The sequence below is a fragment of the Manis pentadactyla genome, chromosome 3 (genome assembly GCF_030020395.1).
Source record: "Manis pentadactyla isolate mManPen7 chromosome 3, mManPen7.hap1, whole genome shotgun sequence".
NCBI lineage: Eukaryota > Metazoa > Chordata > Mammalia > Pholidota > Manidae > Manis > Manis pentadactyla.
The window spans coordinates 171,686,280-171,713,105 of record NC_080021.1 but is presented as its reverse complement, the minus strand read 5'-3'; the positions used below and the strand labels follow the sequence as shown (position 1 = coordinate 171,713,105).

Sequence of the window (26,826 nt, the reverse complement as noted above, 5' to 3'; positions counted from 1 at the left end):
GACCCCAAATTTTAAATTATTTCTAGCCTAGTATCATAAAACAAAAAAATTTAGTCACTTAAATGGGCTTTGTTTCACAGCCTGAAGGAAATGAGAGCAAAGCCCAAATAAATTAAAAGATAAAAAAAGATATTTAGGATGAATAATTTATGTGATTTAGAGAGTGATCTGTCATCAAGAGACGAAAATAGTCAGTAGAGAGATTTATTGATTCGTTGATTCATCATGCAAAAATCTTATACTGAGCAACTTGATATAAAGAAACAAAAGATGAGTAATATGGGTCTGCCAGTTAGGAGGTTTCAATGTAACTAGCTAGATGGTCATGAAAATTAATATAAGACAAAGAAAACAAGAGAAAATCAGGTGCAAGAGATGAGAATGAATATGAGCTCCCCTGGGGAGTGTCACTGAAGGACTATGAGCATGCGGAAGAGCGCAACCTGAGAGCTGGACAGTTTCAACCTCTGCAAAGCCAAATGACATGGCTCTGCCTAGGAGCACCTCCTCTCTGCTCCTGCCGCACGCTGTACTTACAGTGCATTCCTAGTGTTTAGCGTAATGCCTAGCATTAGTAGATTCAACAAATACCCATTGAATGAATGAATCAACATATTTAACTAAGCCTCATTTTCCTTCTCTATGAAAATGGGAGCAATATAATCCAAATGTGTTCCTGTGAGGATTAAAGGAGGTAACATATGTAAAATACTTAAGTATAGCACAATGCCTGGCACATATGTGCTCATTGGCTCTTATTATTAATGTTAAGCATTATTACCTCTATTTTTACAGACAAAAATGTGGCTTAAAAAACTAATAAATTAGTCCATGATCACACAAATAGTAAGTTTAGAAGTCAGATGTCAAACTTATATCTGATGATCCCAAACTCAAGCCCTTTCTCTCATCTCATGCTGCTGCTGATTATAGTTATTTGTGATTGAGCCTCATCACTCTAATACTGTGAGTTTCTTGAAGACAGAGATTGTGACATTTACTTTCATATCCCCATAGAGCCTATTCAGGACCACATAGCAGCCCTATTTAAAAACTTGTTTGCACCTATATGAACCTCAGACATCTCCAGTATAAATTGGAAGGATTAATTAAACTGCAAGATTTCAAATGCCCTTTTTAGTTTCAAAACTGTCTTCTATGAAATCACTCAGTGAATGAAGTAGCAGATTGATATATCATGTAGCTAAATGAATAATGCTTTGTAGAGAATTTACTATACTAGGGAAAAGAACTTATCAAACCTAAACTTAGTTCCCTTAAAGAAAAAAAAGAAAAAGATGTTCAACTTCTGGCCTGATATTACTACCCACTCATTCAGCATATACTCCATTGAAGATCTGTGCTGGCTTCTAAATCAGTTTGAATACATACAAATACTTAGGGTCAGAAAGGACCTGGCACAATAATTAATGATGGGGACATCCATCTAGACCAGTGGATTAGTCACATCAACTCTAAGAATGAGGTCCAGTTGCTCTCAAAGTCAACACAATCTTTTGATTTAGATGAGACTTTTGAATCTTTGTAATACAGTTTAAAAACATCTTTCTTGAGATATGTCACATACCATAAAATTAACCCACTTGAAGTATACAATTCAATAGTTTGAATACATTCATACAATTGCAAAACCATCACCAAAATTGGTAGAATATTTTAATCACCCACAAAAGAAACTGCATGCTTATTATCAGCCACTCCCCATTTCACTCCAACCCACAGCCCCAGGCAACCACTAATTTACCTGTTGTCTCCACAGATATGCCTATTCTGTACATTTCATATAAATGGAGTCATAGAACACGTAGCCTTTTGTGCCTGGCTTCTCTCACGTAGCACCTTGTTTTGAGGGTTCATTCATGTCAAAGTATGTATCAGCACTTTATTCCTTTTTGTTGTGGAATCATATTCCATAGTACAGATATTCCACATTTTATCCATCACTTGATGGACATTTGTGTTGTTTCCACTTTTTGGCTATTATGAATACTGCTGCTGCTATAAACATCTGAGTACCGTTTTTTTTGTGTGTGTGAACATAAACTTTCATTTCTTTTGAGTATATACCTTTGAGGAACTGCTAGACTATGTTCCGAAGAACTGTACCATTCTGCACATTTCAAGACACACACACATACACACACATACACTAATGGCTATATGGCATATATAAGAGGTAATTCTTAAGGAGTTCTCTTATGAAGTAATTCTCCAAAGTTAGAAACAACACATGGGAGAAAATAGGACATATTAATTTCTTTAGCTATGATTGCTGCAGAAAGTTTAGGCTTTGGGCTCCTTGAGGGGAGGGCTTGAGTCCTGTGCACTGCTGTATACCCCAGAGGAAAACCTAGTGACCAATAGTAAGCATTAAATATTTATTACATGAATGAATAGCTCTGAAAGTCATTGTATAGTAAAGGATAAACTGCCTGAAGAGAAGTCTGGCTTTTGCCCATGGCTCCTGGGTGTTACTCTCTCAGGCCTTATAATTTCCTGACCAGTAATTGTCTATATTTGTCTGGGGGCCTTGGGCCATGCCAGATAGTCTAATGCTAACAATGTTATGTGGCCACATGACATCAGCTCAATCTCTGGAGGGTCTGGAGATTAAGGTCAGCTGTACAAGTGGTCAACCATGTCTATGTGATCAAGTCTCAATAAAAACTTTGGACACCAAGACTTGGGTGAGTTTCCCTGGTTGGCCATACTCCATGTACGTTGTCATATTATTGCTGGGAGTACTAAGCACATCGACACAGCTGTACTCCATGAGGCCAACTAGAAGGTCTGCACTTGAACTTTTCTGGATCTGTTTTATGCATTTCTTCCCTGGTCTGATTTTAATCAGTTTCCCTTTGCTGTAATAAACTGTAACTTTGAATATAAAGCTTTTAGTGAGTTCTGAGTCCTAGTGAATTATCAAACCTAGGGACAGTCTTGGAGATCCTGAACTTGAAATCAGTGTTAGAAGTGAGGGTGGTCTTGGGGAATCTCAAACTTTGTAGTTACTAGCTATGCTGAGACACTCTTAAAGATGATTAGGTAAAACCTGGCACATTCAGTATTTCCACAAAGTGGCCTGAAGAATAAATCATGAGACACAGCATTAGAGGATGAATCGAGAAAGTTGCCAGACACTGGTGGAGCTTTCATTTAATGGAACACAGAATTACTCAGCCATAGTTTACCTGTGCTAGTCAGTTACACCCCCATTAACAAAGAGGTGGGCTTATGGATACTGTGCTTCATTGTTAAAATGTCTTTTCCCAGAGGAAAGGGTAATATAGAATAGAAATAACAGGATTTGAACTGTAGCTTTGCCTTTTTCTAGTTGTATGACCTTCTATGAGCCTCAATCTCTTCATTTATAAAATAAAAGCAATAAAGATATCCCAAAGAACTGGCACAAGAGGCATGTGGTGATATGCATAGTACACTCTGCAAACTATACAGCACTGAAAAGGATGAAATTTGAAAAATTTTCTACATTGGATAAACTCTGTCTTCACTGAATCTATTTCACTGAATCTCTTTGGGAAAACAAAATCAACGATTTTGTCTTTCCAAGTCCATGCTGAATTTCAAAGGAAAAATTCAATATATATAACTTTCCAAAATGTTTTTCTATGAAAGCTATAGAAAGGCTCTGCACCTTACAAATTGATTATCAAATGGAAAGAAATTCAGATATAGTGGAGTAACTCTTTCCATGAGTAGACAAGATACATGGATAAACAAAGTACCGAACTTGGTTGGTGGGAAGGGACAATTATGAAATGAATGAGTACGGAGGGAATGTTACTCTCTTTCTCTCTTAGCTCTGTAAAAAGAGACGACACCTCAAGGAATTTCAAAACACTATGCACCAATTTGACTTCGGTTTTTCCTGAAAGAGACAAACATTTAAGTTGACTTGTTATCTAACTGGTACATGGTTACAGAGAAGTTTTACTTAACCAATTTTTAATCATATGTAAATAGGCCTGTGGTTATACAAATTTAATGGAAACACACCTTTCAGTTAAACACGTGTAAGAGGGAAAAAGAAAGGATGCAATTTACTGACTGAATATCAGTGTACATATATCTCATCCTTCACCACTGCCCCAAACCAATGTCTGACCCTTCTCCTGCTACATCCCGGTGAATGGAAGCTTCACACTTTGCTCAAACTAGAAACCTGGACACATCTTTGGCTCTCAGGTTTTCTCTCCTCTTACACATCTCAATTACCAAGTCCACATATTCTATCTCTTGATTTGTTTTCAAATCTCTCCTTTCCATCCACTACCATTTTTTGCCCCTTCCAACCTACTGTCATCACTGCAGATAGAGTACACTTTCTGAAACACACATTTCCCTTATCTTTCATCTGCTTGAATTATTTCAAGGGCATTGTTTTGTCCTCAATATCACAAATCCCAAATCTTCTTAATGTAACTTACACATCTTCTCATGACATAAGCCCTGCCATCTTTGTTAGCCTTTCATCTCTTCATTCTCCTTCAATTCTAGGCACTAGTTAGGTCTTTTTGGCTCTCTCCCTCTGAGAATGCCTTGATTTCCATGCCTTTGTTAAATATTTCTCCCATTTATCACAGTCTAAATTGCTCCCACTGTGGTTTTTACACACCATTCAAATATATACATATGTGTGTGTGTGTGTATGTGTGTATTTGTACTATGTACAAATAAACAGGGATGTAGGCTCTTGTGGGTTGAATATTGTTTCCTAAGAAGATATGTTGACATTCTAATCCTCAATACCTGTGAATATGATCTTATTTGGAAATAGGGTATAATTAAGATATATAAGATATAATCAAGTTAAGATGAGGTCATGTTCAATTAGAATGGGTCCTAATCTAGTATCCCTGTCATTCTTACAGGAAGAGAAAACAGAGACTCGAGAAGGAGAATGCCACATAGAAACAAAGATGGAGAGGGAGATGGCCACCTGAAGATAGAGGCAGGGACTGATGGCCACCATGAGAAGCTAGGAAGAGGCAAAGAAAGGTTCTAGTCAGAGCCTCAGAGGAAGCATGGCTCTGACAACACACTGATTTTGGATTTGTAGCCTCCAGAACGGTGTGGGAATGAATTGCTGTTGTTTTGAACTATCCAGTAAAGAAACCCACTGTGTAAAGAACTTTGGGCTTTCTTTACTTGGAAGCAAAAGAGTGTGACTGAAATGATTCAAGCAGTAAGAAACGAGTCAAATCTATATTTTAAAAAGATCATCCTGTTTACAGTGAGGAGAGTAGTGCAGTGATTAGAGTACTCTTGTAATCAGTGAGGGAAACGTCATACAGTGGTAATAGTATACTTTCCTGTGTATTTGTCATATCTCCCATCAGAGTATACATGCAGGGACTGTTTTTTCTGTCCTTTCATGTATTTCCAGTTTGGAGCACACACACTGTTAATGCTTCAGTCTGTATTTGTTAAACAAATACATTTTTTTTAATGACTGCATTTTTCATACTACCTCTAGGACGGTACCACCCCTGGGAAGAGATCTTACTCAACTTTGTACCCTCAGTACCTAACAAACAGCAGATTCTTGAGAGAACAGAAAATGCTCAGAAAGTAATAATTTGAAAATATAACTAGCAAGTAGCAAGTTAGCTCAGTTCATCCTTACCGTATCATGCAAAGGGAAGAAAGATTATGCATTAAATCTTTTAAGAAATGCCATGCTTCCATGTGGAATTAGGTTACAAAACACAGAAGGAAAAATGGCCAGCCCCTTTTTTCTGACATCACCATCTTTAGAATCGCTGGTAGACATTTGATACTAGTGACTTAGGTCACAGACAGAGATGGAGAAATAATCATCCTAGTTAATTCATTTCTAACTACTCACCACAGGAATTATTAAAAATGAAAAGAACTTCTTTGTTAGAAGTATGATTCATTTTAATGTTGCCACAGTATAGGTGTCAAAACCCCATGATCCAATTTAAAGCATTTCTTTATTGTATTATTCATTTTTAAACAATGTTATATAAGGCACTACTTGAAATAAATTTTTTCCTCTTTTAAAGTGCCTTCTATTCTGATATAGCAACAAGCAAATTTATAAATATACAGATTCATTACAAAATAGCTGGTTTATAATCACACTTTGTCTTTTTGATATATGTATATTAGTTGCCAACTGATGAATTTCATTAATTATAAAAATGAAGCACACTTTTCTGCATTTGACTTCAAAATAACCTCAAAATCATTTTTAATCGCAGCACATGTTCTATGTAAATTTATGCTCTTTTGAAATACCTATTTAAAGCAGAAACCCACATTGTGTTTTACAACAAATATAAATGGGGTAATTTGGCTAATGAAAATAAGTGAATAACAGCAGTACTAATAGAGCTGATCCTATTTGTGATGGCTCATTAACTCTGTACAGGATGCAATTCACTACCCTGGACAAGGAGTTGATAATGATGCAACATGGGGCTATTAGCAAAAGGAGGTTGCAATAGGAAATTAACACATCTTTTCATTTGTTGGGATGTATCATCTTTTATACGTATAACCACAAAAACGATGCACTCAAAAGGAGGAAAAAGTCATCGACAAGAAGTAATTTGGCTACTACTTTGACGGTCACCATAAGGTAGTCTTTATCAAGTTCATAGTAAGCACTTCAAATGCATTTGAGTAATTAATCCTCATAGCAACCCAATCAGGTAGTCTCAAATATTAGCCTCATTTTGCAGATGAGGAAACTGAGGCAGGTAGGAGAACTTGCTCAAAGTCACATACCAATGAGTGGTGGAGATTCAAGCCATGTTGTCTGAGCCCAGCACCTTTGCCCCTAACTATCCATACTGTAGCAACTGCCTCCCTAGCTCAATCTCATCTTTAACTCCATCTAGTCTAGAACGACAATGAGCAAATGAAATTGCAGTTATTTCTCAGCCTGAGATGCAAGGTGGGGAGAGACACCAACACAATGACCTGCTGCGGACAATTATCAGATTGTAGGGTAGAGGGAAAGGGGAAAAAGTGATTTGAAAAGAGACTCGTTTTCATATGTAAACGACAGAGTTAAAGCTGAACAAAGTCGTGGCCTGTGGGATATGCTGAAGCAGTACTGCAGGGAGCATAGTTTAAAAATGTTGATACACACTGACATTTTCTGACCTCTAGCCTGCCATTAACTGGGGGTCAGATCCTGGGAAAATTACACAACCTGGAGGCACTAGTTCTTAGGGCTGGACTAGATGATGGAAAGGCGGTGCGTTCCAAATGCTGGTCTGTGAAGCACTGTTAGCAACTGCTTGGGTGCTCTGGAGAAAAAGAGAAAAATACATACAGGCCAGTCACTTTCTCTTAGGGAAACTGTATTCAACTTAAAGGATTGTCCTTGATTCCAAAATCAGATTCTTACTCCTTCCTTGTTATTGACATTTCAATTATGAAATAATGGTGGTGAAAGTACACGATAAAGGAGTCTCCTTTTCTTCTTTAATGTTCTTAGCAGAATAAGAAGATGATTACTTTATCTCATCCTATAAACTTTTTGAATTGCTCTAGGGTAAAAATCCCATACAGGGGACAACTACCTCAATATATTGTACAACTCAAAATGTTCAGGGTACTCTATATTTCCACAGCCCTTTACAGTTTGTTAAGTATTTCCACATGAATTATCTTGCTTGGTGCTCTGTGGTCTGTGAGACAATCTTATTTTTTTACAGATTGGAAAACAGAATTTAGGAAGGTTAAGTAACTTGGTCAGATCACACAGGTCATTAAAGAGCCACATTCCCATGTCTTTTGACTTTAAATCTTCTCTGTTTTCTAATCTAGAAGTTGTTCATAAATCTGGCCAAGCAATAGGGTCATAAAGAGAGTATTCTATATACAGAGAACAAATAAATCTCAAAAAGAGTTATATCTTTTAAGAGCTCTCCAAGTGATTCTAGCCTGCAGCCTAGTTTGGGGACCACTACTCAACATCAAATGGTACCTAGCTCTGTTCAGCCAGCCTCACCAGAAGGAATAGGAGCTCTGGAGTCAGACAGAACTGGGTGTCTCTGGGGAAGCCCCATAATCTACCTGTGCCTCAGTTCTTCATTTGTGATGTGAAGATAAGTTATGGAGTTGTAAATATTAGAAAAATACATTTAAAGTGCCTAGATATGATAGTCATTCAAAAATGGAATCTATTTTATTATTATTATTAATAATATCTACTACTATACTAGAATAAATATACTGCCTTGTGTGATGCTCTAATATTACTGAATAAGAAGAAGGTATCTATCATAAAAAGCGAAGATTCTAGAATTTTCCTGTAGCAAATTCACAACGAATACAGATAACCTACTCATTCATACCCTTGGGACAGTGTCCAGGTCTCTTGTTTCCTCCTCTGTGACATACCAATATACATGAATTGCAAAAGTATCTCCTGGCTCTAAAAGTCTAATACTCCATAGCTTTTTCAAAAGTTAAAGACCTGAACAGTTTTGAGGAAGTGGCTCTTAACTGAGTATTAAACAGGCATTACTGAAATAACTGGTATTTATCAATGACAAATTTCTGAGTTATGCTGTCATTTCCTACCAAGGCAAAGTTATGTCCAAAGCTAGATATTCACTTCTTCCTAGTTTATAATTCATATCTTCCTAGCATCAAAAATATCTGAGGCAGCTTACCAAAAAGTTATAATGAGGCAAAAATAAATTTTAAAAAACGCAGTCAAGATGGAAGAGAGGAGGTTATAGGGCAGCGGAGATGATTTTTTTTTTTTTTAGGAAATATGGGAGAAGCTATTTATAAAAACTTCACCTTTAAGTTAGCATTAAAATTTTTGACATTGTTTTAAAAATTATGAAAATCTGGCTTTTTCTCGTGTCTTAGAAACGACTGAAAATACTAATCACTAGTATACAGATGTAACCTAAATAAAGGAATTTTTTTCTAAGTAGAACGGAATTTATTAAACTCTAAGATAGCAGTGAGTGCTTCTGTGGTGGTGATTGACTTACCCTTGTTCTTCTGAAAAAACATATACTGCATGTAAGTGCTCCATCTTTCTTCTGTGACCCTGCTATCCTCTATGTCTTCCTTCCTTTTATAAAAACTCAAGTAGGTTCTAATCATGGAAACACAGGCTATGTGGTAACAGCACCAAGGATCCAGAATTATATCTAATGTATATTCATATTAAGAAGTAGTTTTGATCCCTTGAGCATGATTAATTTGATTTATTGCTTTCTGCCCTCTGCTCCAGTTACAATAAAAATGAAAACCTCCTTTCAGACTTAGGTTTCAGACTTAGTTTTCTTTTTGTTCCTAGCCACTGCCTAGCCCGCGCTCATACTACCCTCACCTCAGCTACTAGAAGAGCCTCCTTTTCAGCTGGTCTCCTTGCCTCTAGGACCTTCCATCTCAAGCATCTTACAGTCGCAGGATTATATTCATCTTTCTGAAGAATAACTATGATTATGTCTTCTCTCCACTAAAACTTTTTCTTGGCCACCCACTGATTACCGTAGTCCTGCTGCCCTTCAAGCCTCCACGTTCTTCTCCCAAACTATCTCCTCTTTTTTCCCGTTTACCTGGGGTGGGTACCTTGCTCTCCAGCTGTACTACTTGTTAGTATCTAACACAATCTTAGCTTTTCCACCTCCTTTACTACACTGTTACCTCTAACAAGACAAATAAATGAAGAAAAAAGCAATAGCTGATCATAATTTCTGCAGACCGGTTATAATTCTTTTCAGATATCCTGTAACTTACATTTGCCCCCAAATCTAAGTTACACTTAGATGAATCTAAGTTAAGGAGGCATACTTATACTTGTACCCAAAAGTTCAGCACTATCACTCCACATTCACTGTATATAAAATGTATTCTCTCACCACTGAGAAAGGATTTCCTTTCATTTGCCAAGGTGCCTGGGGCCAGCTGGAGGATTAGCCTAGGAAGAGAAGACACCATGCTGAACCGCCCCACGCAGCACAAACAAACGAAACCCAATCTGCTGGCCTGACTTTTATTTGGTTCGTTTATCTGCATAATGTAATTCAAACAGCTTTGAACTGAGATATCAGGAGACCTGGAATTTAGTCCCATTTCTGCTGTGACTGGTCACATAACTTCAAGAAAATCACACAACTTCTCTGGGCCTCAGTTTTCTCATTTACAAAATGGAGATCTGTTTTGCTTTAGTCAAACAGTAAACACACATAAGGATTTATTATTATTTTACTAGCCATGCCTACAACATAAGCCCCTTTTCTGGATCCACTGGCTTTAGAATTCTCTATTATTGACAAAGTGTTTGCAGATTCCATGAGTTCATTTCAACACCACTGAGAAGCCCAGAGAAAGCAGTAAACATCAAACACCACAAGTTCAAATACAGTGTTTTTTAAGGATGTTGATTAGTCTCCTAGGCCTTTCTTAGCTTAAAAATAGTAAGATTGCATATTCAAATTTATATCTGAAGTTCTCCTATCTCTTGTATACAAAGAAACTTTCAGATATGGTATACATCATCTCCACCCTCCTCTCTGAGAAGGGCTTGGACATGCCACACTAACCCTCTCTCAGATTTGAGACTTCCTAAAAGTTTAGAATGTCTGTCTCCCTCTCATATACATGAACCCTTGCAAGACACATCTTTTGCAGCAATTCACACTTGAGTTATTCCTTTTAGATCTGAATGTAGATTTGAGTTTTAGATAAACATGTGAATTGGAAATAACAAATTATCAAAGCATATTTTATGTTTATTCTTACGTTGCGAGTTGTGATACTAGAGATTCTGAAGAGAGAAAAATTTTAACCAATATCTTCCTGAGAGAGGCAAAGATTCTCAAAATGTCTATTGTGTACAATATAAAGTATAGGTCAAGGACAGCACACAGGAAAGTATAGCAACTGCTGGCTCCAAAAACAGGACTGGTCATCTTAATCCAAAGAGTAGACTTCCAAAAAAAGATGGCAAATATATGGCAAACAGACTAACTTTCCCTCATCTTACTAACACCCCACTCAAAGCAGATGTTGATAAATTGACCAGAAATCAAACTTCTTTGCTATCTCTGTTTTAAAGTCTTGCCTGGCTGAAATCTTACCTAGCTGACACTGCCATGCTTTTCTCTATGGTTTGTCTGAACTTTCAACAAAATGACTGTTACATTAAAAGAGCAGCAAATTCCCCTACAATTTACTTGGATATTGTAGACTTAATTGCACTCAAGAGTCTGAAGCTGTAAGTAAATGAAAATCAATGTCTCCACCTATACACACACACACACAAATACTTTAGGGACAAACAAGGTAGAGGTAATTTCAGAGTCTAGTATAAAAGTGAGACATATTCAGGAATTTGAATTCTTTCATCATTTATAAACTCTAGGAAAGGTAACAGTGAGTGATTTGGATAGCAGGACTACACAAACTATTGACACATAGACACCAAAACTCTGGAAAAATAGACTGAAAAGAAGCCATTACTTACTTGGCATAAACCACTGATGCACATATTCAAAGATTCTGTGTAGCAACGAGTCCCATCTAAGACTTTAGGTGCTAGTTCAACAACCAAGGCTGTCCCTTTGGCCTGGCACTTGAGTGAACACGGGTTTTCAGGGTCATTAGACACAGGAAGCCATTCATAAAACTGGTCGTGGTGCTTGACATCATTATGGGCTGAGCACTGCTGAGCTCGGAAATCACCTGCTTCTGGTGGGCAGTCCTGGAGAAGAAAGCAGGAAGGACACACATAGGTTATGAGGGCAGCCCGAACAGTAAACTGGAGCAGCTCTGTGGTCTGTCAAGGTCTTAGAAAACAGAGCAGATATTGTGGCCATTGCTGACGGATCTTCTCGTGTTATCTGAGAGGTCATGTGATTATTTGACTCTCGAAAAGTAGAGATTTCAAAGTATTCACCTTGAAATATATTTTCTGACTTAAGTTATGTGGGGAGAAGCCAATATGAGATAGGTGTGAATGATATTAGTTGGGAAAGTAACCACCCTGAAATATATTTTCTGAAAGATGTTGACTGATCCATGGATTCTGCTTCCACTACAGTCTAATGTCATTTTGTTTCTCTTTTAACTTAAGTAGAACTTGGTATAAAGTCAGAGTGTTAGTTGCAAAGCCATAGTGTTTTCAGTTATGATACCAAAAGCTATGGCAAAACTTGAGTAAGTTGGAACAAAAAGTTATGATAATTTCGTTAAAAACTTTTTATAGCATTCTTTGAATGTTTTTTTTCTTTTTCCTAAAACTTAGGCTGCATGGTATCTAGAATTAAACCTGTGGAACAAAAAAGAGAAAACAGGATTTACACCTAAAGTTCTTAAGTTGAAGGCAGCATGGCCGTGTGGAAAGGTATAGACTTCCTCGTCAGATGGGAGTGTGCCTGCAAAAGGGTGGGTCTCTGAGCCTTGGTTTCCTTATGTTTAGAACAGAGGCAATCATAATACTCAACTCTCAAGGTCATTGGGAGAATTTCATGAGTTTATATCAGCTAAAAACTGGCATAAGGAAGCTGTACATGGTAGCTATTACTATTATTTAATGAAGGCACTGAGGAGAAAAAGATTATTTGAATTTGAACTTTAAAGCATATTGGCAGACACCAGTGGGAAACAAGACTCTATTAAATGTATATTTTATAAAGATTAAAACTGTAACTAGCAATGGCTATTCTCCAATAACTGATAAACTTCAGTGTAAGCAAATAATATTCAACTTTAAAAAGACAAATATCACTGATCCCTTGAAAAGGCTTTTTAATATGTCTAAGTTATTCTACCTGTGTTCAGATTAGGATTGACTATGGGAGATTGTAGAATATCCATCTGTTGAAGTTTTTATTGTAATTTTTAAATCTTAAATAGGGATTTGCATATGGTCTTTTGCAGTACATATACTACTATATGATCATTTTTGAGAGTTATCAAGGTCCCTTTCTCTGAAAATCTCTTTACATTTAAATAAGCATTGTGAGAACAGAATTTCTCTATTTTATAAAATGGAATTTCTGACTCTTCTTAAGCTTTACATATAAGGCTCTAATATTTGGGGAAGCATAAATTCTTCCTAGTCAAGATGGGGTATAAACAAGTAAATCCTTATTTAGGATGAACATAAAATAGCTTAAACTACAATATAAAATCTCAGAGGCATTTTACTCTTAGTAAATAAATAAAACAATATTAAAGGATGAGAATTTCTATAACATAGGTATCCAAGGCTTAAGTGATTTTGAATACTGTCTTAAAAAAGTATCATTAAAATTAATTACTTATTAATTTCTTAAATGATAGATTACAGTGTAATTTTTTTAAAGGTCAACCAGTCAATAAGTGTGTTATACTTTGTTGTGATACTTACTTATTTGCTATGAGAAATAAAACCATAACCTGTAAAATTACATTGTGAATCTCAAAACAGGTAAATTGTATGATGGCAACACAAACTATCTTAACTTCAATGTTTTAACACCAGCTTCTTTCAGACCATGTGATTGAAGAGCAAAAACAAACTGATTTATATTAATTCTTTGTGGACTCACATTCTAAAGGCAAGATCACAACTTGCCTAGTTTACCAATCCTACCAGTCTCTGCTTAGACCTCACTTCCTAGCTTCTGTCCTGAAATAACCATGGCTTACCACAGCCTTCCAACGCTACCCATTTTCTTCCCTAAATTCCTCCATTTGGAACATTTAGAGAGATGGTCAAAGTACTGCTCTCCCTTGTTTAGCAAATTTAATAAAACCAGCTTTATATGATCTTCAGATAGTCCTGGTGGCCAATCCATGGGAATCTCCACAGAAACTGATGGTTTAATTAATAATGTTTAAATAAAGTGTTTTCAATTGCATAACACCTGTCAATCCTTTGATTACTCAGTAGAAATACTGAAGTGGACTCTCAGTAAAGCAGAACAATGAGGAAATTGTTTAGAAAGTCCCCCTGAATCCCCATCACCATAATTATTTTCACCTCCTTTTTCTATAAATAAAGGGAACCAGCTATAAGGGAATTCTAGGGTCAGTCTGAATCACCTCTGCATCAAAGTTATAAGGGTAATATATAACTAAGAGCCCTCCTGGTAGGAACCAGAGATAATTTCCTGTACTTAATGCAATTCTAAGAAAAGGGTGCTAATTACATCTTAAAATTGATGTTACATCATCTCAAGCAGACATAAACTCCTACACAGTCTCTTATGAGTCCCTTCTCATAATGTGTTCAGTCTTCTCTTCTTTGCTAAAATAAGACTCAAAAGCCATCAAAGGTAAAATTAGTAAAAATTGAAGTTAAAATATTGAGACTTAGGCTTTCTTTTCTATGACAAAAACAGTGAACCTATTTAGACACAACATAGAGAATTAACAAGCAGATAGTCGTTCTTGTTTGCAATTTACTTGTATCTAATAGCTGCAAGATCACCTGTTACAGGTTTTATGAACTTTCGTAACTGGAGAAATATCTCTAAGAATAGCAATGGTTGTAAATGCCTTTACTCATTTTCATCACTACTGTCTTCCTTCTGCCCATATTTTCTGTGGGGTTGGGAAAATATATTTTGCTAAATTGAGAATGCACTTAAAACCTTGAGTTCAGAGTTGGAAACTGAACTTGAACCTTTCTAATGTTTGAGTTTATTTGCACTTGGCAAAAGGCAACTTCCTGTTATAAGAAAAAGGACTTAAGAAGACTTAAAAAACAGGTTCAGAAAGCTTCTTGGACATCAGATAGCTTTTACAAAATAACATTTTGATGATTTAAGTGTAAATGAATCAGAAACACATGAATCAAATTTCCCTTGAAATACACGTTTAAAAATTAAGGGAAGAAGGTTTTGGCAAAAGCTTCTTTTGTTGAACCCAAAACATCTCAAACAGTTCAAGACACTCACTGAACCCCTGATGCATCTGGGATGACCCAGCTGCCTGAGTAGAAACTCAAGCAAAGTAATCATAGTCTCTTATCCCAAAAGTATCATAATAATAATTACAACAGAATAACTTATTTGTATAGAGATGCATCATGCACAAAGCTTTTAGATTTTAGCTGTAATTTAGTCATGAAACCACTATGATTCCTGAGTCACCTAAAAGTCAGATTTAGAAACTGATGCCCTTTGGAGAAACATTTAGCATCTTATCCTGGGCATCACTTTTGAAATATCAGCTTCAGATATGCTGATGCTGCTTTATGATATCACAAGTCATCAGTCCAGACTATAAAAGGCCATTTCCCTTAGGGTAAATGGAATGTAGAATGTACTGAATATTCATAGTGAGATTTCTGCTTTCATAAAACCTTAGTGGTAGGAATCATGAGTTATCAATTGGTATATTTAAAATAAAGAAGAAAGCAAATGGATTATTATTTACATATTTCTGCACTGCACTTAGCTTATAGGTAGTAATGATGAGGACCATTAAAATTACTGAAAAGTCTAGTGATTATTTGAACTAAAGATCCCCAAACTTTCAGTCTCTCATATATGTTTCCAGAAACACCATCAATAGAAACAGAGCAAGAGAGAACAATCTAATGCTTTCCCTGGCCTTCTATTTTCAACTAACTGTAATATATCTGAGGATTGACAACTCTCTGTCAGATTACTGAGCTAGGATTTCCTTGCTCTGAAAAAAATATATTTAAAATAGATGATCCCATGAATTACTGTATTTAGCCACTAATAAAATGTAATAGTTTCTTTCTCCAGTTTTTAGGCACTCAATCCTAACAGTGTCAGAGTTTTCTTCATTAAAATACAGTATCTGACCTTTTATTTGTTCCCATTATAATTCATACAGTCTGTGGAGTTCTGCCATACATGATTCCAATTCAGAACACTTCCTGGTTAATCAACAAGCCAGTGGGAAAGATAAGGTGGATCCCAGATGTCCCCTGACGATGACAGGTGGGTCAGATTACACTGTGGGACAAAGGAGGGTCAGGCTTTCCAGAGTTTGCTCACTGGGTGAAATGTAAAAGATGATATCTTAGCAGCTAAGGTGGTAGCATCTGACAGGCCTTTAAAATGGTTTTGAAAAATATACAGGATATAGATTCAGGGTCAGGACAAGCATTACCTCTTCATTTTCTCTCTTTTTAAAGAAGATCTTTTCCTTCTAGAAAAGGGACATCCTTAAATACTCATAATTGGTTGGCCTGTTCTGCTAATTTTGCTGTTGCACTGAATTTATTATATGAGTGTCATCGTGTAAATTCCATATTCTGATTCTATGGCTTTATTTATAGAGTTGATATTAATACCTGATAGTATCAAGAAAACACTGGAAATTATATTTAGGTGACACATGAACTGCAGTAACTGAAGAAATCTATCCTTCTCACTGCATTTCCTTATCTTGCAACTGTTACTCTAAATCTTTAATCTCCTCTTCAATCTGACCTAAATCTTTCACCCTACATAAAAGTTACTATGCAAGAATCCAAAATTAGAATTGCTTAGTAAGACATCTCTATCCTCCAGCAATTCTGGATTGTCACTGCATGATCAAAACATGTAGAAATTTATTAGCGGCTTGGTGACTGCAGAAAATCTTATTAGTTCTAAGTTTTACCCTCAAAATACTAGGAGTCCTCAGTGTACTGATGGTAAAATAGGAAAAGACTACCATAAAAGGTTCCTCTACAATAAATGGATGGAGGCTCTGGAAAATATACTCCCTCAAGCTCTCAGATCACTTAGTACACTTAAGTAGATGGCGGACTGCCACTTTCATATATGTTTTTCTCTGTTACTTGGCTTTCTGCTTCTTTTATTCAAAATTAAGATGAATCCACTAAAGAGTAAATATCCACTGATGCAATCCAATCTAATGTGACACTTTGTTCTCAGAAACATAATCAATATTTCAGTTTTTATTTCCAACTCAGATCCCCTTCTCCTGAACTACAGACTTGTATATACAACTACTTCCTCACCGTCTGGATGTCTAAGACAGCATGAACTTTTCATCTCCAACCCTGAACCCCTGATCCTTCCCTTTCCCAAAAAATCTATTTCTTCTGTGGCCCTTCCTATCTCAGTCAATGTGCACTCCATTGTTTTCGGATCCAAAATTTTAAGGCAGTGGTTCTCAAACTTGAGTTGCAACAGAATTACCTGAAGGGCTTATTAAAAATACAAGAATTCTGTGGCACCACTCTCCAGTTTCTGATTCAGTAGATCTGGGGGTAGGACCAAGAATCTGCATTCCTAACAAATTTCCCAATGATTCCAATGTTGCTGGTTTGGTGGTTTGAGAACCACTACATCAGAGTCATCCTTAACTCCCAAGAAAGCCCATCAGGAGAGGTTGGTCCTACATAAAGTATGCAGAATCTGACCACAACCTAGTCTAAGCGAACATCATGCCGCCTGAATTACCATGACAGCCTCTTAACTGGTCTTTTCTTCTGCTCTTGCTGACCTAGAGACTTTGGCAAACATAGCATCCAGAATGATCTTATTAAAGCATAAAGAACATTGTGTCATGTTTCTGTTACAGCTCTGCAATGGCCCCCTACTCCACTCAGATTAAAGGTCAAAATCCTCATCTCAGATAGAGGTAAAGATTTGGTTCATTCACTTCTTACTGTCTTTATTTACTTGGTTCTAGCCACACTGGATTCCCGGCTGCCTTTTGAACACTCCAGGAATACTCTTATTTTAAGACATATGCATTATCTATCTCCTCTGTCTGGAATTTTCTTTTGCATCAAGGAACCTTACTTCCTTCAAGGTATTGCTTAGATATCACCTGCTTAATGAGACCTACCATGATTACTTTATACAAAAATGCAACATCCACTCCCACTATGTATTTCTCTTTACCTTTTCAACTTTTCCTTTTTTTCCAATCATACTTAATTATATTTAAGAATACCATGTAATTTACTTATTTATTATGCTCATTTTTAATTTTCTGTACCTCCCACGAAAGTGTAAGCTCCCAGAGGACAGGGACCTTTGCCTTGCTGTTACATACAGGTACTCAAATATTTGTTGAAAGAATGAACGACTAACGCATCAAAAAAACGAAACAGAGGTCGTGTTTTTCACTGTAGAAACTCCAATTCTGTTTTCTTAAATCTTGTAGGAAATCTAAATCTTGACGGCTTTCTAACTGATAAAATATCTAATTTTTCTTCTTTCTTTCCTTAAATATGCATTTGCAAGAATGCTTGTACATTTTACACACTAGGAAAATTGAGTAGGGATTCGTGCCTGCTCTCTGAGTTAGTAGATCGACATTTCCTCCTCCATATAAACAGAGGTAACAGGGAAATAGTAAGAAACATAAAATGAGCTGAAATTATTTATTATTCAATAAATAGCCAGACATTTGTAAATTTTAATAACACTCAGTGTTGCAGGCATGTGCTATAAAGTGCTCATGTTAAGTTATCAAGCTTTATCCCAGTTTTGGCCACCTGCTTATACTAACATCAACACCATCATCAAAAGCATTTATTTGTAAAAGACTGCTAGCTGCTATGTAAAATGAAATTAAACAGACATAGTCCCTGCCCTGTCTAGACAGTCTGTATGGAGACAATTCTACTGTATTTCAAGAGCATAATATTTAAATCTCTAAAACATCACGAGGAGTGCAAAGCCAGACCCGCAATAGGTAAAGGCCACCCTTGGCTCATTTTTCCTCCTTTTTGAAAATGCTAACCGACTTTCTTCAGATACTATATTTTCATGCATCCAAGATATATTTAAAATCTTTGTTTTTGTTAGCTTTTTTCCCTGGTGTAAAAGATAGACAAATTTTCTTTATTCTCCTTCCAAATTGCCAACACTTTCTGAAAATAACATGTTTAAGAGAAATAAGTGCCCACAAAAATTAATCATTAACCATTTTAACACCTATGGATAAGGTTCATAATCAATAACATCTTTACAGATTTGTGACCCTGTAAAATAATACAGAACTCTAATTTGTTCAGGCTTTGGGTGTGCCCCACTCTGTGCCTACTAAGTGAACACTGGTTACAGGTACATTAAACAGTTCTACATCATTCATTCCAATGGATTTATTCAGGTCCAGACATAAAATACTCAAAATGTATGATATGATAAATTGTTGGCCCCACCCTACTTACTCTATTAGAGCTTGTTATCTGAAAATAAATGCTTTGCCTGCCTAGCTTTTAATGTCTCCAGGCATCTAAGAGCTTATCTAAGTAAAAACATTGAAACACTTAGTTTTAAAAGTTCATTTTTCCCCCCTTTGGGTAGCTTTTATTTCAGTGCTTTTATTTTTTCTCCTTTGAACAATGCAGACTTTTGGAATCCAATCCTCAGAGGTATTTGTAGGACTGGTTGTAGTTTGTCATGTTAGACTCTTAAATTCTCTCAATTTTGAAAATATTCATTCCTTGAGGCATTTTATTATTTTTAGTCCCTTTCTTTGAATTAGCTCCAATTTAGCAGTATCTTTTCTTAAATCAGCATTTCTGCCTTTTTACTACTTTTTATTACAGTCTAAAAAAATGTTCCTCCCTCCCCTCCTCCAAATTAGTATATCTGAAGTGGTAATTTGTAAACTTTTTTGGACATGGCATACAATTTAATTTCATAAGTATACAATTACACAGGTGTTTTTTGTTGTTGTTGTTCCAGACCGTATTTACCAGAATATTTGTGGTAGGGAGTCAGATTAAAGGAAGGGCTAGTATAAGGGAAACATTTTAGCACGTAAATACTTAAACTGTTACTATGCGTTGGGCCTGTTGCGTAACAATTTCATTATGGTTCTATTTATAAGGAGGAAAGGGTAATAAAGCTTGGTACAAAGGAGCAAATACAGAGCCTGAAGTTGTTTACTGGAGCACGGAGGGCTTATGCTAGTCACAAAAGAAAAATGCAAAAAGATACTGTCTAGAGCAATTCAAAGATAAATAGCAGGTGAAACAATTCAAAGGAGACCCACCACCCTCTCTTCACCTTGTCCCCCTCCCGGTCTATAGCAAACCACCTGAAGTCAACTCCATTTGGCTTTCAGCTGTTTTCCTGGCACTGTCTGTAACCAATGCTCCTTTCTCCAGGCTTGTAATACAGCACCAGGAATGGCTTACAATACCTCTGGGAATTCTTTAGGTAAGATTTTTGAGCACATAGCACAAGGTTCACGTTGGTCAGCTCCTGCAAAGCTGAGGTCACGCTTTTATCTGAATGACTAGCCAGTACGCTGAAGTACGATACTAGGAGTGGAGGCCTTCCTGGTTGGGGAAAGCTTCAGGTCTGTGGGTGAAGGAAAAAGGTATCTATTTTCCAATCACTGGAACGGGATAGAGTCTCCTCTCTTCCAGGGTCCTCTCTGGATGGGAGACTCTAACCCAGACCACTAAATCCTGGCAAGAGACAGGAGGCGCTCTCTCTCTTGTGTCACACTTTCCAAAGAGATGAAACAAGGTGTTCTCAGACTGTCCATGGTCCCAGTGAAGATTAGCTGGGTCTGTCCTTATAGACTTTGGAATGAGGGGAATGGGATAGGGCTCTATGGGTACAACGATTGAGATGCTTTCCTTCTTCCTTCCATAGTCTCTTTCTAATTTCTAGATCAGAATTCCTACTCTGGACATCCAAGTTCATGGTTAATACTATATGAATGGATTCTGTTAAAGAAGCATCCTCAGGTTTCTGGATGTTGAATTATGGGTGACCATCCTTTACCAAATGTCAGAACTCCTGCCTGTTTATTTGAGGATACTCATGGGACCACCAGGAGACTAGCTTAAAGGGTAATCATCTCAGAAAAATCTGATGGCCGCAGAACCAGAACAGAGCAGTGAGCAAGAGGAAGAAGCAAAGCAGGGAGCTTCCTTTCGAGGGGATGCAGGCAGCAGGCCCTGGTGGCGGGAGGCCCTCCGGAGGTTGGTGGAAGCATAGTTTACTGCAGGGTGGAGTAGAGGCTTCCCTGAGATGCCCAGAGCAAGGAGTCCACCCTTCCTTTTACCCCAGGCACTCTGGCCAAAAGGGACCTAGAAATTGTTTGCTATCTCTTCCCACTTCCCTGTCTAAATCTCCTTCATTTTACCCTTTCTCGTTTCCTCAGGGCCCAGAAGTTACACACTATCACTAGGCATACCTCTGCCTTCTCTTTCCACCTCCCAAACCTCCTCTTTCCCCTGCAAGAGGGGACGGGTCCCTCACTGCTCCTGTAATGCTTCTCTCACTAGCTTCCAATATGCAGCCCGAAATTGGTCTACGGGGCACTATTTTCAGAACACAGTGAAAGGAATCAGCTTCTCAACCAAAGAAAAGGGTCAGTCTGTCCCTAGAGTCTTAGTATTTGCCCCGGCTTAAAGATGGCTGGCACTGTCATATGGTGGCTCTATGGACAAAAATGGGGCACAAGTAAGTTAATACACGTGAAATGTTTGAATCAGTACTGGCACATAGAGAGCACTCAACGAATGTAAGGGGTTACTGACCCTACCAGCGCCACAGAGGGGAGGGCCATTCACGGTTCCAGGCGAACCCGAGCTTATGCTTGTTTCATCCAGTTTTGCCTTTCTAATTGCTTTGCTGCCTCTAGAACTACTTTATTTACTTGTTTAAACCTAATTTTAATTAAAATGACTTACGTGAGTGTCTTAACATATGAGTCTAATCAAACAGTGTCATGTGCCAAGTTTGCTGGGTTAGAAGTTTAATGGATGACAACACTCAAGATTGTTCATATGTGCTCATATTTCTTAGTCTTTTGATCTTGGACCATGGACATATTTTAAGAAAAAAATAATAATAATAATACAGAAATATATTTTCTGATCCCTAAAACCCAGTGTTTTTAGGTTGTTCTTTGAAATCTAAGTTTCTGAGCACCAGCCTCATCTTGAAGAGAGCTTTGCTGCAAAGTTGATTTTCCTTTCTTTTTCCTATATAATGTCTATTGCTGTCAGTGGGCTGTGCTAGGTAAGAGTGAAAAGGAACACAAACTGATTCAGCTCATCTGGAGTAAAGTTTGAATAGATAATAACGTTTTCTATTTAATCGCTCCCAACAACTGTTAATTATGTATGTTAAAAAAACATAGAGGCACTTGCCAAAGATTAGGCTGAGGTGAGAGTCAGAGGTACTCCCTGCCTGCAGGATGCTTACAGTTAAAGAGGGAAGATAGGCATTGAAGTGACGAGTCAAACTTTTATTCTACAGATAGGATTACAGGAAGAATGGCAGCTAAAATTGGGGGATAATTTTTGGACAGAGGCAACCCCTCTTCCTATTTTGTTTTCCTTTAAGACTGAAGCTGGACAAGGTAGTGAAGGTAAAGGGTTGCCAGAAATGCTTCCCATCCTGTGAGTCATCAGTATTATTTAGAACCCTCTCAGTCTTTTTACTCTGTTCTATATGGTGTGGCAGTGCAACAAATACCTAAGCAAATTTCTGCGGGAGCTGACTTAGCTTTGCTGTTCCATAGCCTTAGTTCTCCTCCTTTGTCCCTGTCCACCCCACACTTTAATCAGAACATTTGCCATTCTCTCGATGCTGTGTTCCTCTGGCTGACATTATCCAATATAGTCTCCCCTTACTCACCTGGCCAACTCCTTAGAGCTTAAGTATCATTTCCTGGTCATCTCTGACAGCTCCCTATCCTCGGCTCGTGTGAGCCCACTCCCTCTGGGTGCTACAGCACTGGACATACCTCCATCCCTCGACTTAGCACACTGTATTGCATTCTTGGTTTACTTAGGGACCAATATGAGTCTGGCACAGAGTGTCTGTTAAGGATTGAATTAAGAAAATACAGAGAATTCATGTAGTTAAATTATTAGACACAGAATACAACATAAAACTTAACGTGCTTAAGGATATTTTTAAAAAGGATGTTGAAATTGTAACCAAAAGACAAGCATGATCATGTGTATTTTTAAAAGAACCAAATTGAACAGGCAAATGAAAAATATGTGTCTTCAGAAACTCATTAGGTAGATTAAAAATAATTTTAGACACAGTAAGGAAGACACAGTACTAAATGAAGAGTTGAAGAAATAATATAAAGTGTAGCACAGAGACACAGATATAGAAAACATGAACTGTTGTTCAAAAATCTGGATGATACAGAGAAAATAATTTTTTGAAACATTTCCAAAATAATTAAAATAAAAATCCCAGAACCAGAAAGTCAAATGAAAATCAAACAGTAAAAATAAGTGATCTGTTCCTACACAGACCATAGCTAACTGCAGAATGCCAATGATAGATAAAATCATAAAAGAACTAAGAGAGAAAAGACAATGGAAGAGCACTTAGAGTGGAAATTAGAAGTCAGCGGACAATCTTCAAAGTGTAGAGAGAAGATTACTGTTAACCTATAATTATTTTCACAGTAAAGTTAACTTTCAAGAGAACTAAATACAGATATTTTATGGAAACAACAACAAAAACAAGAGCACTTATTTCCATTGAACCCTCACTAAAAAAACTTCTGTTGAATGTATTCCAGGCAGAAATAAAAGAGACTTGAAGATCTATGATCTAAGAAAGAACAGCAAACAAACAAAATAGAATATTTCCAAGTAAATCTAAATAAACATTGACTATGTAAAGTATCTAATCTGTGGGATTAATAAGAATAGGGCTAAAATGATAACTAAAGCACATAAATTGAAAGATGGTAATTAGAGTTAAAATGTTCTATGAGGCTTGAATTGTTTGATATGCACATATAGCTACTACTAAACTTTAGTTTTAAGTATGCATATTAAAAAGTAGAGTAGCCACTAAAAGAATAGAAATAGGTGCATAACTGTAAAACCAGTAGAGGAGAAGATGTAAAAAATAATGATAAAAGAGTCTCAATAATTCAAAGAACGCAGGGGAAAGGAAAAAATACTGGAAAAGCAGGACAAACAGAGATTGCAAAAGATGGTAGGAACAATTCCAATTTTATCAGAATCATAGTGAGGAAAAAATAGATTAAAGAAAACAAAAACAATCAGATTGCAATTAAAAATGTTTACTCTGGATATTCACAAACTTAAGCATAGAGAAATGTTGAAAGTAAAAGAATGGAAAAAGATATATGAGGCAAATCTAACCAAACGAAGGGTGGATTAGCTATATTAGTATCAGACAAAACAGATTTTAAGGCAAAAGCATTACTATTGATAAAGATGGTCACTACATTATGAAGAAAGCTTAAATTCCCCAGGCAGATAAAATTATATATATCTACAGATATGTATCTATCTATATAGATTAAAATATGTATCTATCCAATGAGACAGGTTCAAAGTAGTCCAAACACACCACAAAGTGAAATTAGAAAATTAACCAGTAAAACAGAACACTTAAAATATCCTCTCTCAAGCAGGTTAAAAAAAATCATTGAAGAAGTAAGAGATTTGAAAAACACATTTAAAATGTGGGGTGGCTCAGTGACCCAGACTGAGAGAGGATGTACTATCTGATAGAACAGTGCCTCTCAAACTTTAATGTACAGTTGAGAGGCCTCTGACGATCTTGTTAAAATGATGATTCTGATTCTGCAAGCCTGGAATGGAACCTGAGATTCTCCAGTTCTCACCTGAGTCTAGGTGACGCTGCTGGTACCCGAAGCACCCTTTGAGAAGCAAGGTTTAGGAACACATGGTCTCCTTGGTCACTACTACAAAGGCATGGAAAAGAGAGCATGGAGACCATTGAAATGGACCCTTCGTTGCTTCCCCCTGAACATAATATACATCATTTCAACTCAAAGTAGTCATATGGTCTTGCCTAACACTCAATACTTCCACGTGCTCATTAGGAAGAGAACCAGCGACATTAGTGAAGGGCAGCAACATAACATACAACCACGTTCTCACATGCTTTTGGGCTCATCACTTCCTTACATGCCTGCCTTTCCTAGGGTCCACCTTTTTCTTTCTGAAATATATCTTGTAATAATTATTTTAGTGAAAGTCTCTGGGTAGTAAACTCTCTTGACACATTGTAATTCTAGTATAAAGACTCAAATCTGTTTTCCTTTCTGGAATATTCTAAAAGTCATTCCTCTCTTTCTCTTCTTTGGAAACTCCTATTACATGCATGTGGAGAGCGAACCTTTTATCCACTCTCTATGTCCCTTATGGGCTTTTTCATATGTATCTGTGGAATTTGAGCTGTATTTGGGTAAATTTCTAACTGTGAACTGTGATCTTCAAAGTCACTAATTCTGTGTGCCCAGTCGACAATTTGTCTTATCTAATGAGATTTTTATTTTAGTTACTATGTTCTTTTATTGTAAATTTCTAATAGTTGCTTTTCTTTATCCATCTATTACTTCACTTCTGTCCAGCTTTTCCCCCTCATTTACTGTTTTATTTAACTTTTTAAAAATATTATTAATGTACACTTAAATGAGCAATATTAGGGTTACTAGACTCCCCCTATTATCAAGTCCCCAACACATACCCCATTACAGTCACTCTTCATCAGTGTAGTAAGATGCTATAGAAACACTACTTGTCTTCTCTGTATATACTGCCTTCCCTGTATCCGTCCCCTGCTACATTATGTGTGCTAATCATAATACCCCTTTTTCCCCCTTATCCCTCCCTTCCCACCCATTTTCCTCAGTCCCTTTCCCTTTGGTAACTGTTAGTCCATTCTTGGGTTCTGTGAGTCTTCTGCTGTTTTGTTCCTTCAGTTTTTTCTTTGTTCTTATGCTCCAAATGAGTGAAATTGCTTGGTATTTGTCTTTCTCCACCTGACTTATTTCACTGAGTATAATACCCTCTTAGCTCCATCCATGTTGTTGCAAATGGTAGGATTTGTTCTCTTCTTATGGCTGAATACCATTACACTGTGTATATGTACAACATCTTCTTTATCCATTCATCTACTGATGGACACTTAGGTTGCTTCCATTTCTTGGCTATTGTAAATAGTGCTGCGGTAAACATAGGGGTGCATATGTCTTTTTCAAACTGGGCTCCTGCATTCTTAGGGTAAATTCCTAGGAGTGGAATTCCTGGGTCAAATAGTATTTCTATTTTTAGTTTTTTGAGAAACCTCCATACTGCTTTCCACAATGGTTGAACTAATTTACATTCCCACCAGCAGTGTACGAGGGTTTCCCTTTCTCCACAACCTTGCCAACATTTGCTGTTCTTAGTCTTTTTGATGCTGGCTATCCTAACTGGTGTGAGCTGATATGTCATTGTGATTTTAATTTGCATTTCTCTGATGACTGGTGATGTAGAGCATCTTTTCATGAGCCTGTTGCCCATCTGAATTTCTTCTTTGGAGAAGTGCCTGTTCAGATCCTCTGCCCATTTTTTAATTGGATTATTTGCTTTTTGTTTGTTGAGGTGCATGAGCTCTTTATATATTTTGGATGTCAGCCCCTTATCGGATATGTCATTTATGAATATATTCTCCCATACTGTAGGATGTCTTTTTGTTCTACTGATGGTGTCCTTTGCTGTACAGAAGATTTTTGGTTTGATATAGTCCCACTTGTTCATTTTTACTTTTGTTTCCCTTGCCCAGGGAGATATGTTCATGAAGAAGTTACTCATGTTTATGTCCAAGAGACTTTTGCCTATGTTTTTTCTAAGAGTTTTATGGTTTCATGACTTACATTCAAGTCTTTGATCCATTTTGAGTTTACTTTTGTGTATGGGCTTAGACAATAATCCAGTTTCATTCTCTTGCATGTAGTTGTCCAGTTTTGCCAACACCAGCTGTTGAAGAGGCTGTCATTTCCCCACTGTATGTTCATGGCTCCTTCATCATATATTACTTAACCATGTATGGTTGGGTTTATGTCAGGGCTCTCTAG

At 37.0% G+C, this 26,826-nt stretch overlaps 1 protein-coding gene across 5 annotated transcripts in view; it reads right to left on the bottom strand.

The window, feature by feature from the left end:
• ADAMTSL1 (ADAMTS like 1) overlaps positions 1 to 26,826 on the bottom strand; it is an 859,402-nt gene that overhangs the window by 266,406 nt on the left and 566,170 nt on the right. For 4 of the 5 annotated variants that reach the window (XM_036888135.2, XM_036888127.2, XM_057498726.1 and 1 more), the window contains one exon: positions 11,516 to 11,752. In XM_036888135.2, the coding sequence (XP_036744030.2) occupies positions 11,516 to 11,752 (237 nt within the window). Of the gene's footprint in view, positions 1 to 11,515; positions 11,753 to 26,826 lie in introns of those variants that run through there. The other variant, XM_057498727.1, reaches the window with a different exon arrangement.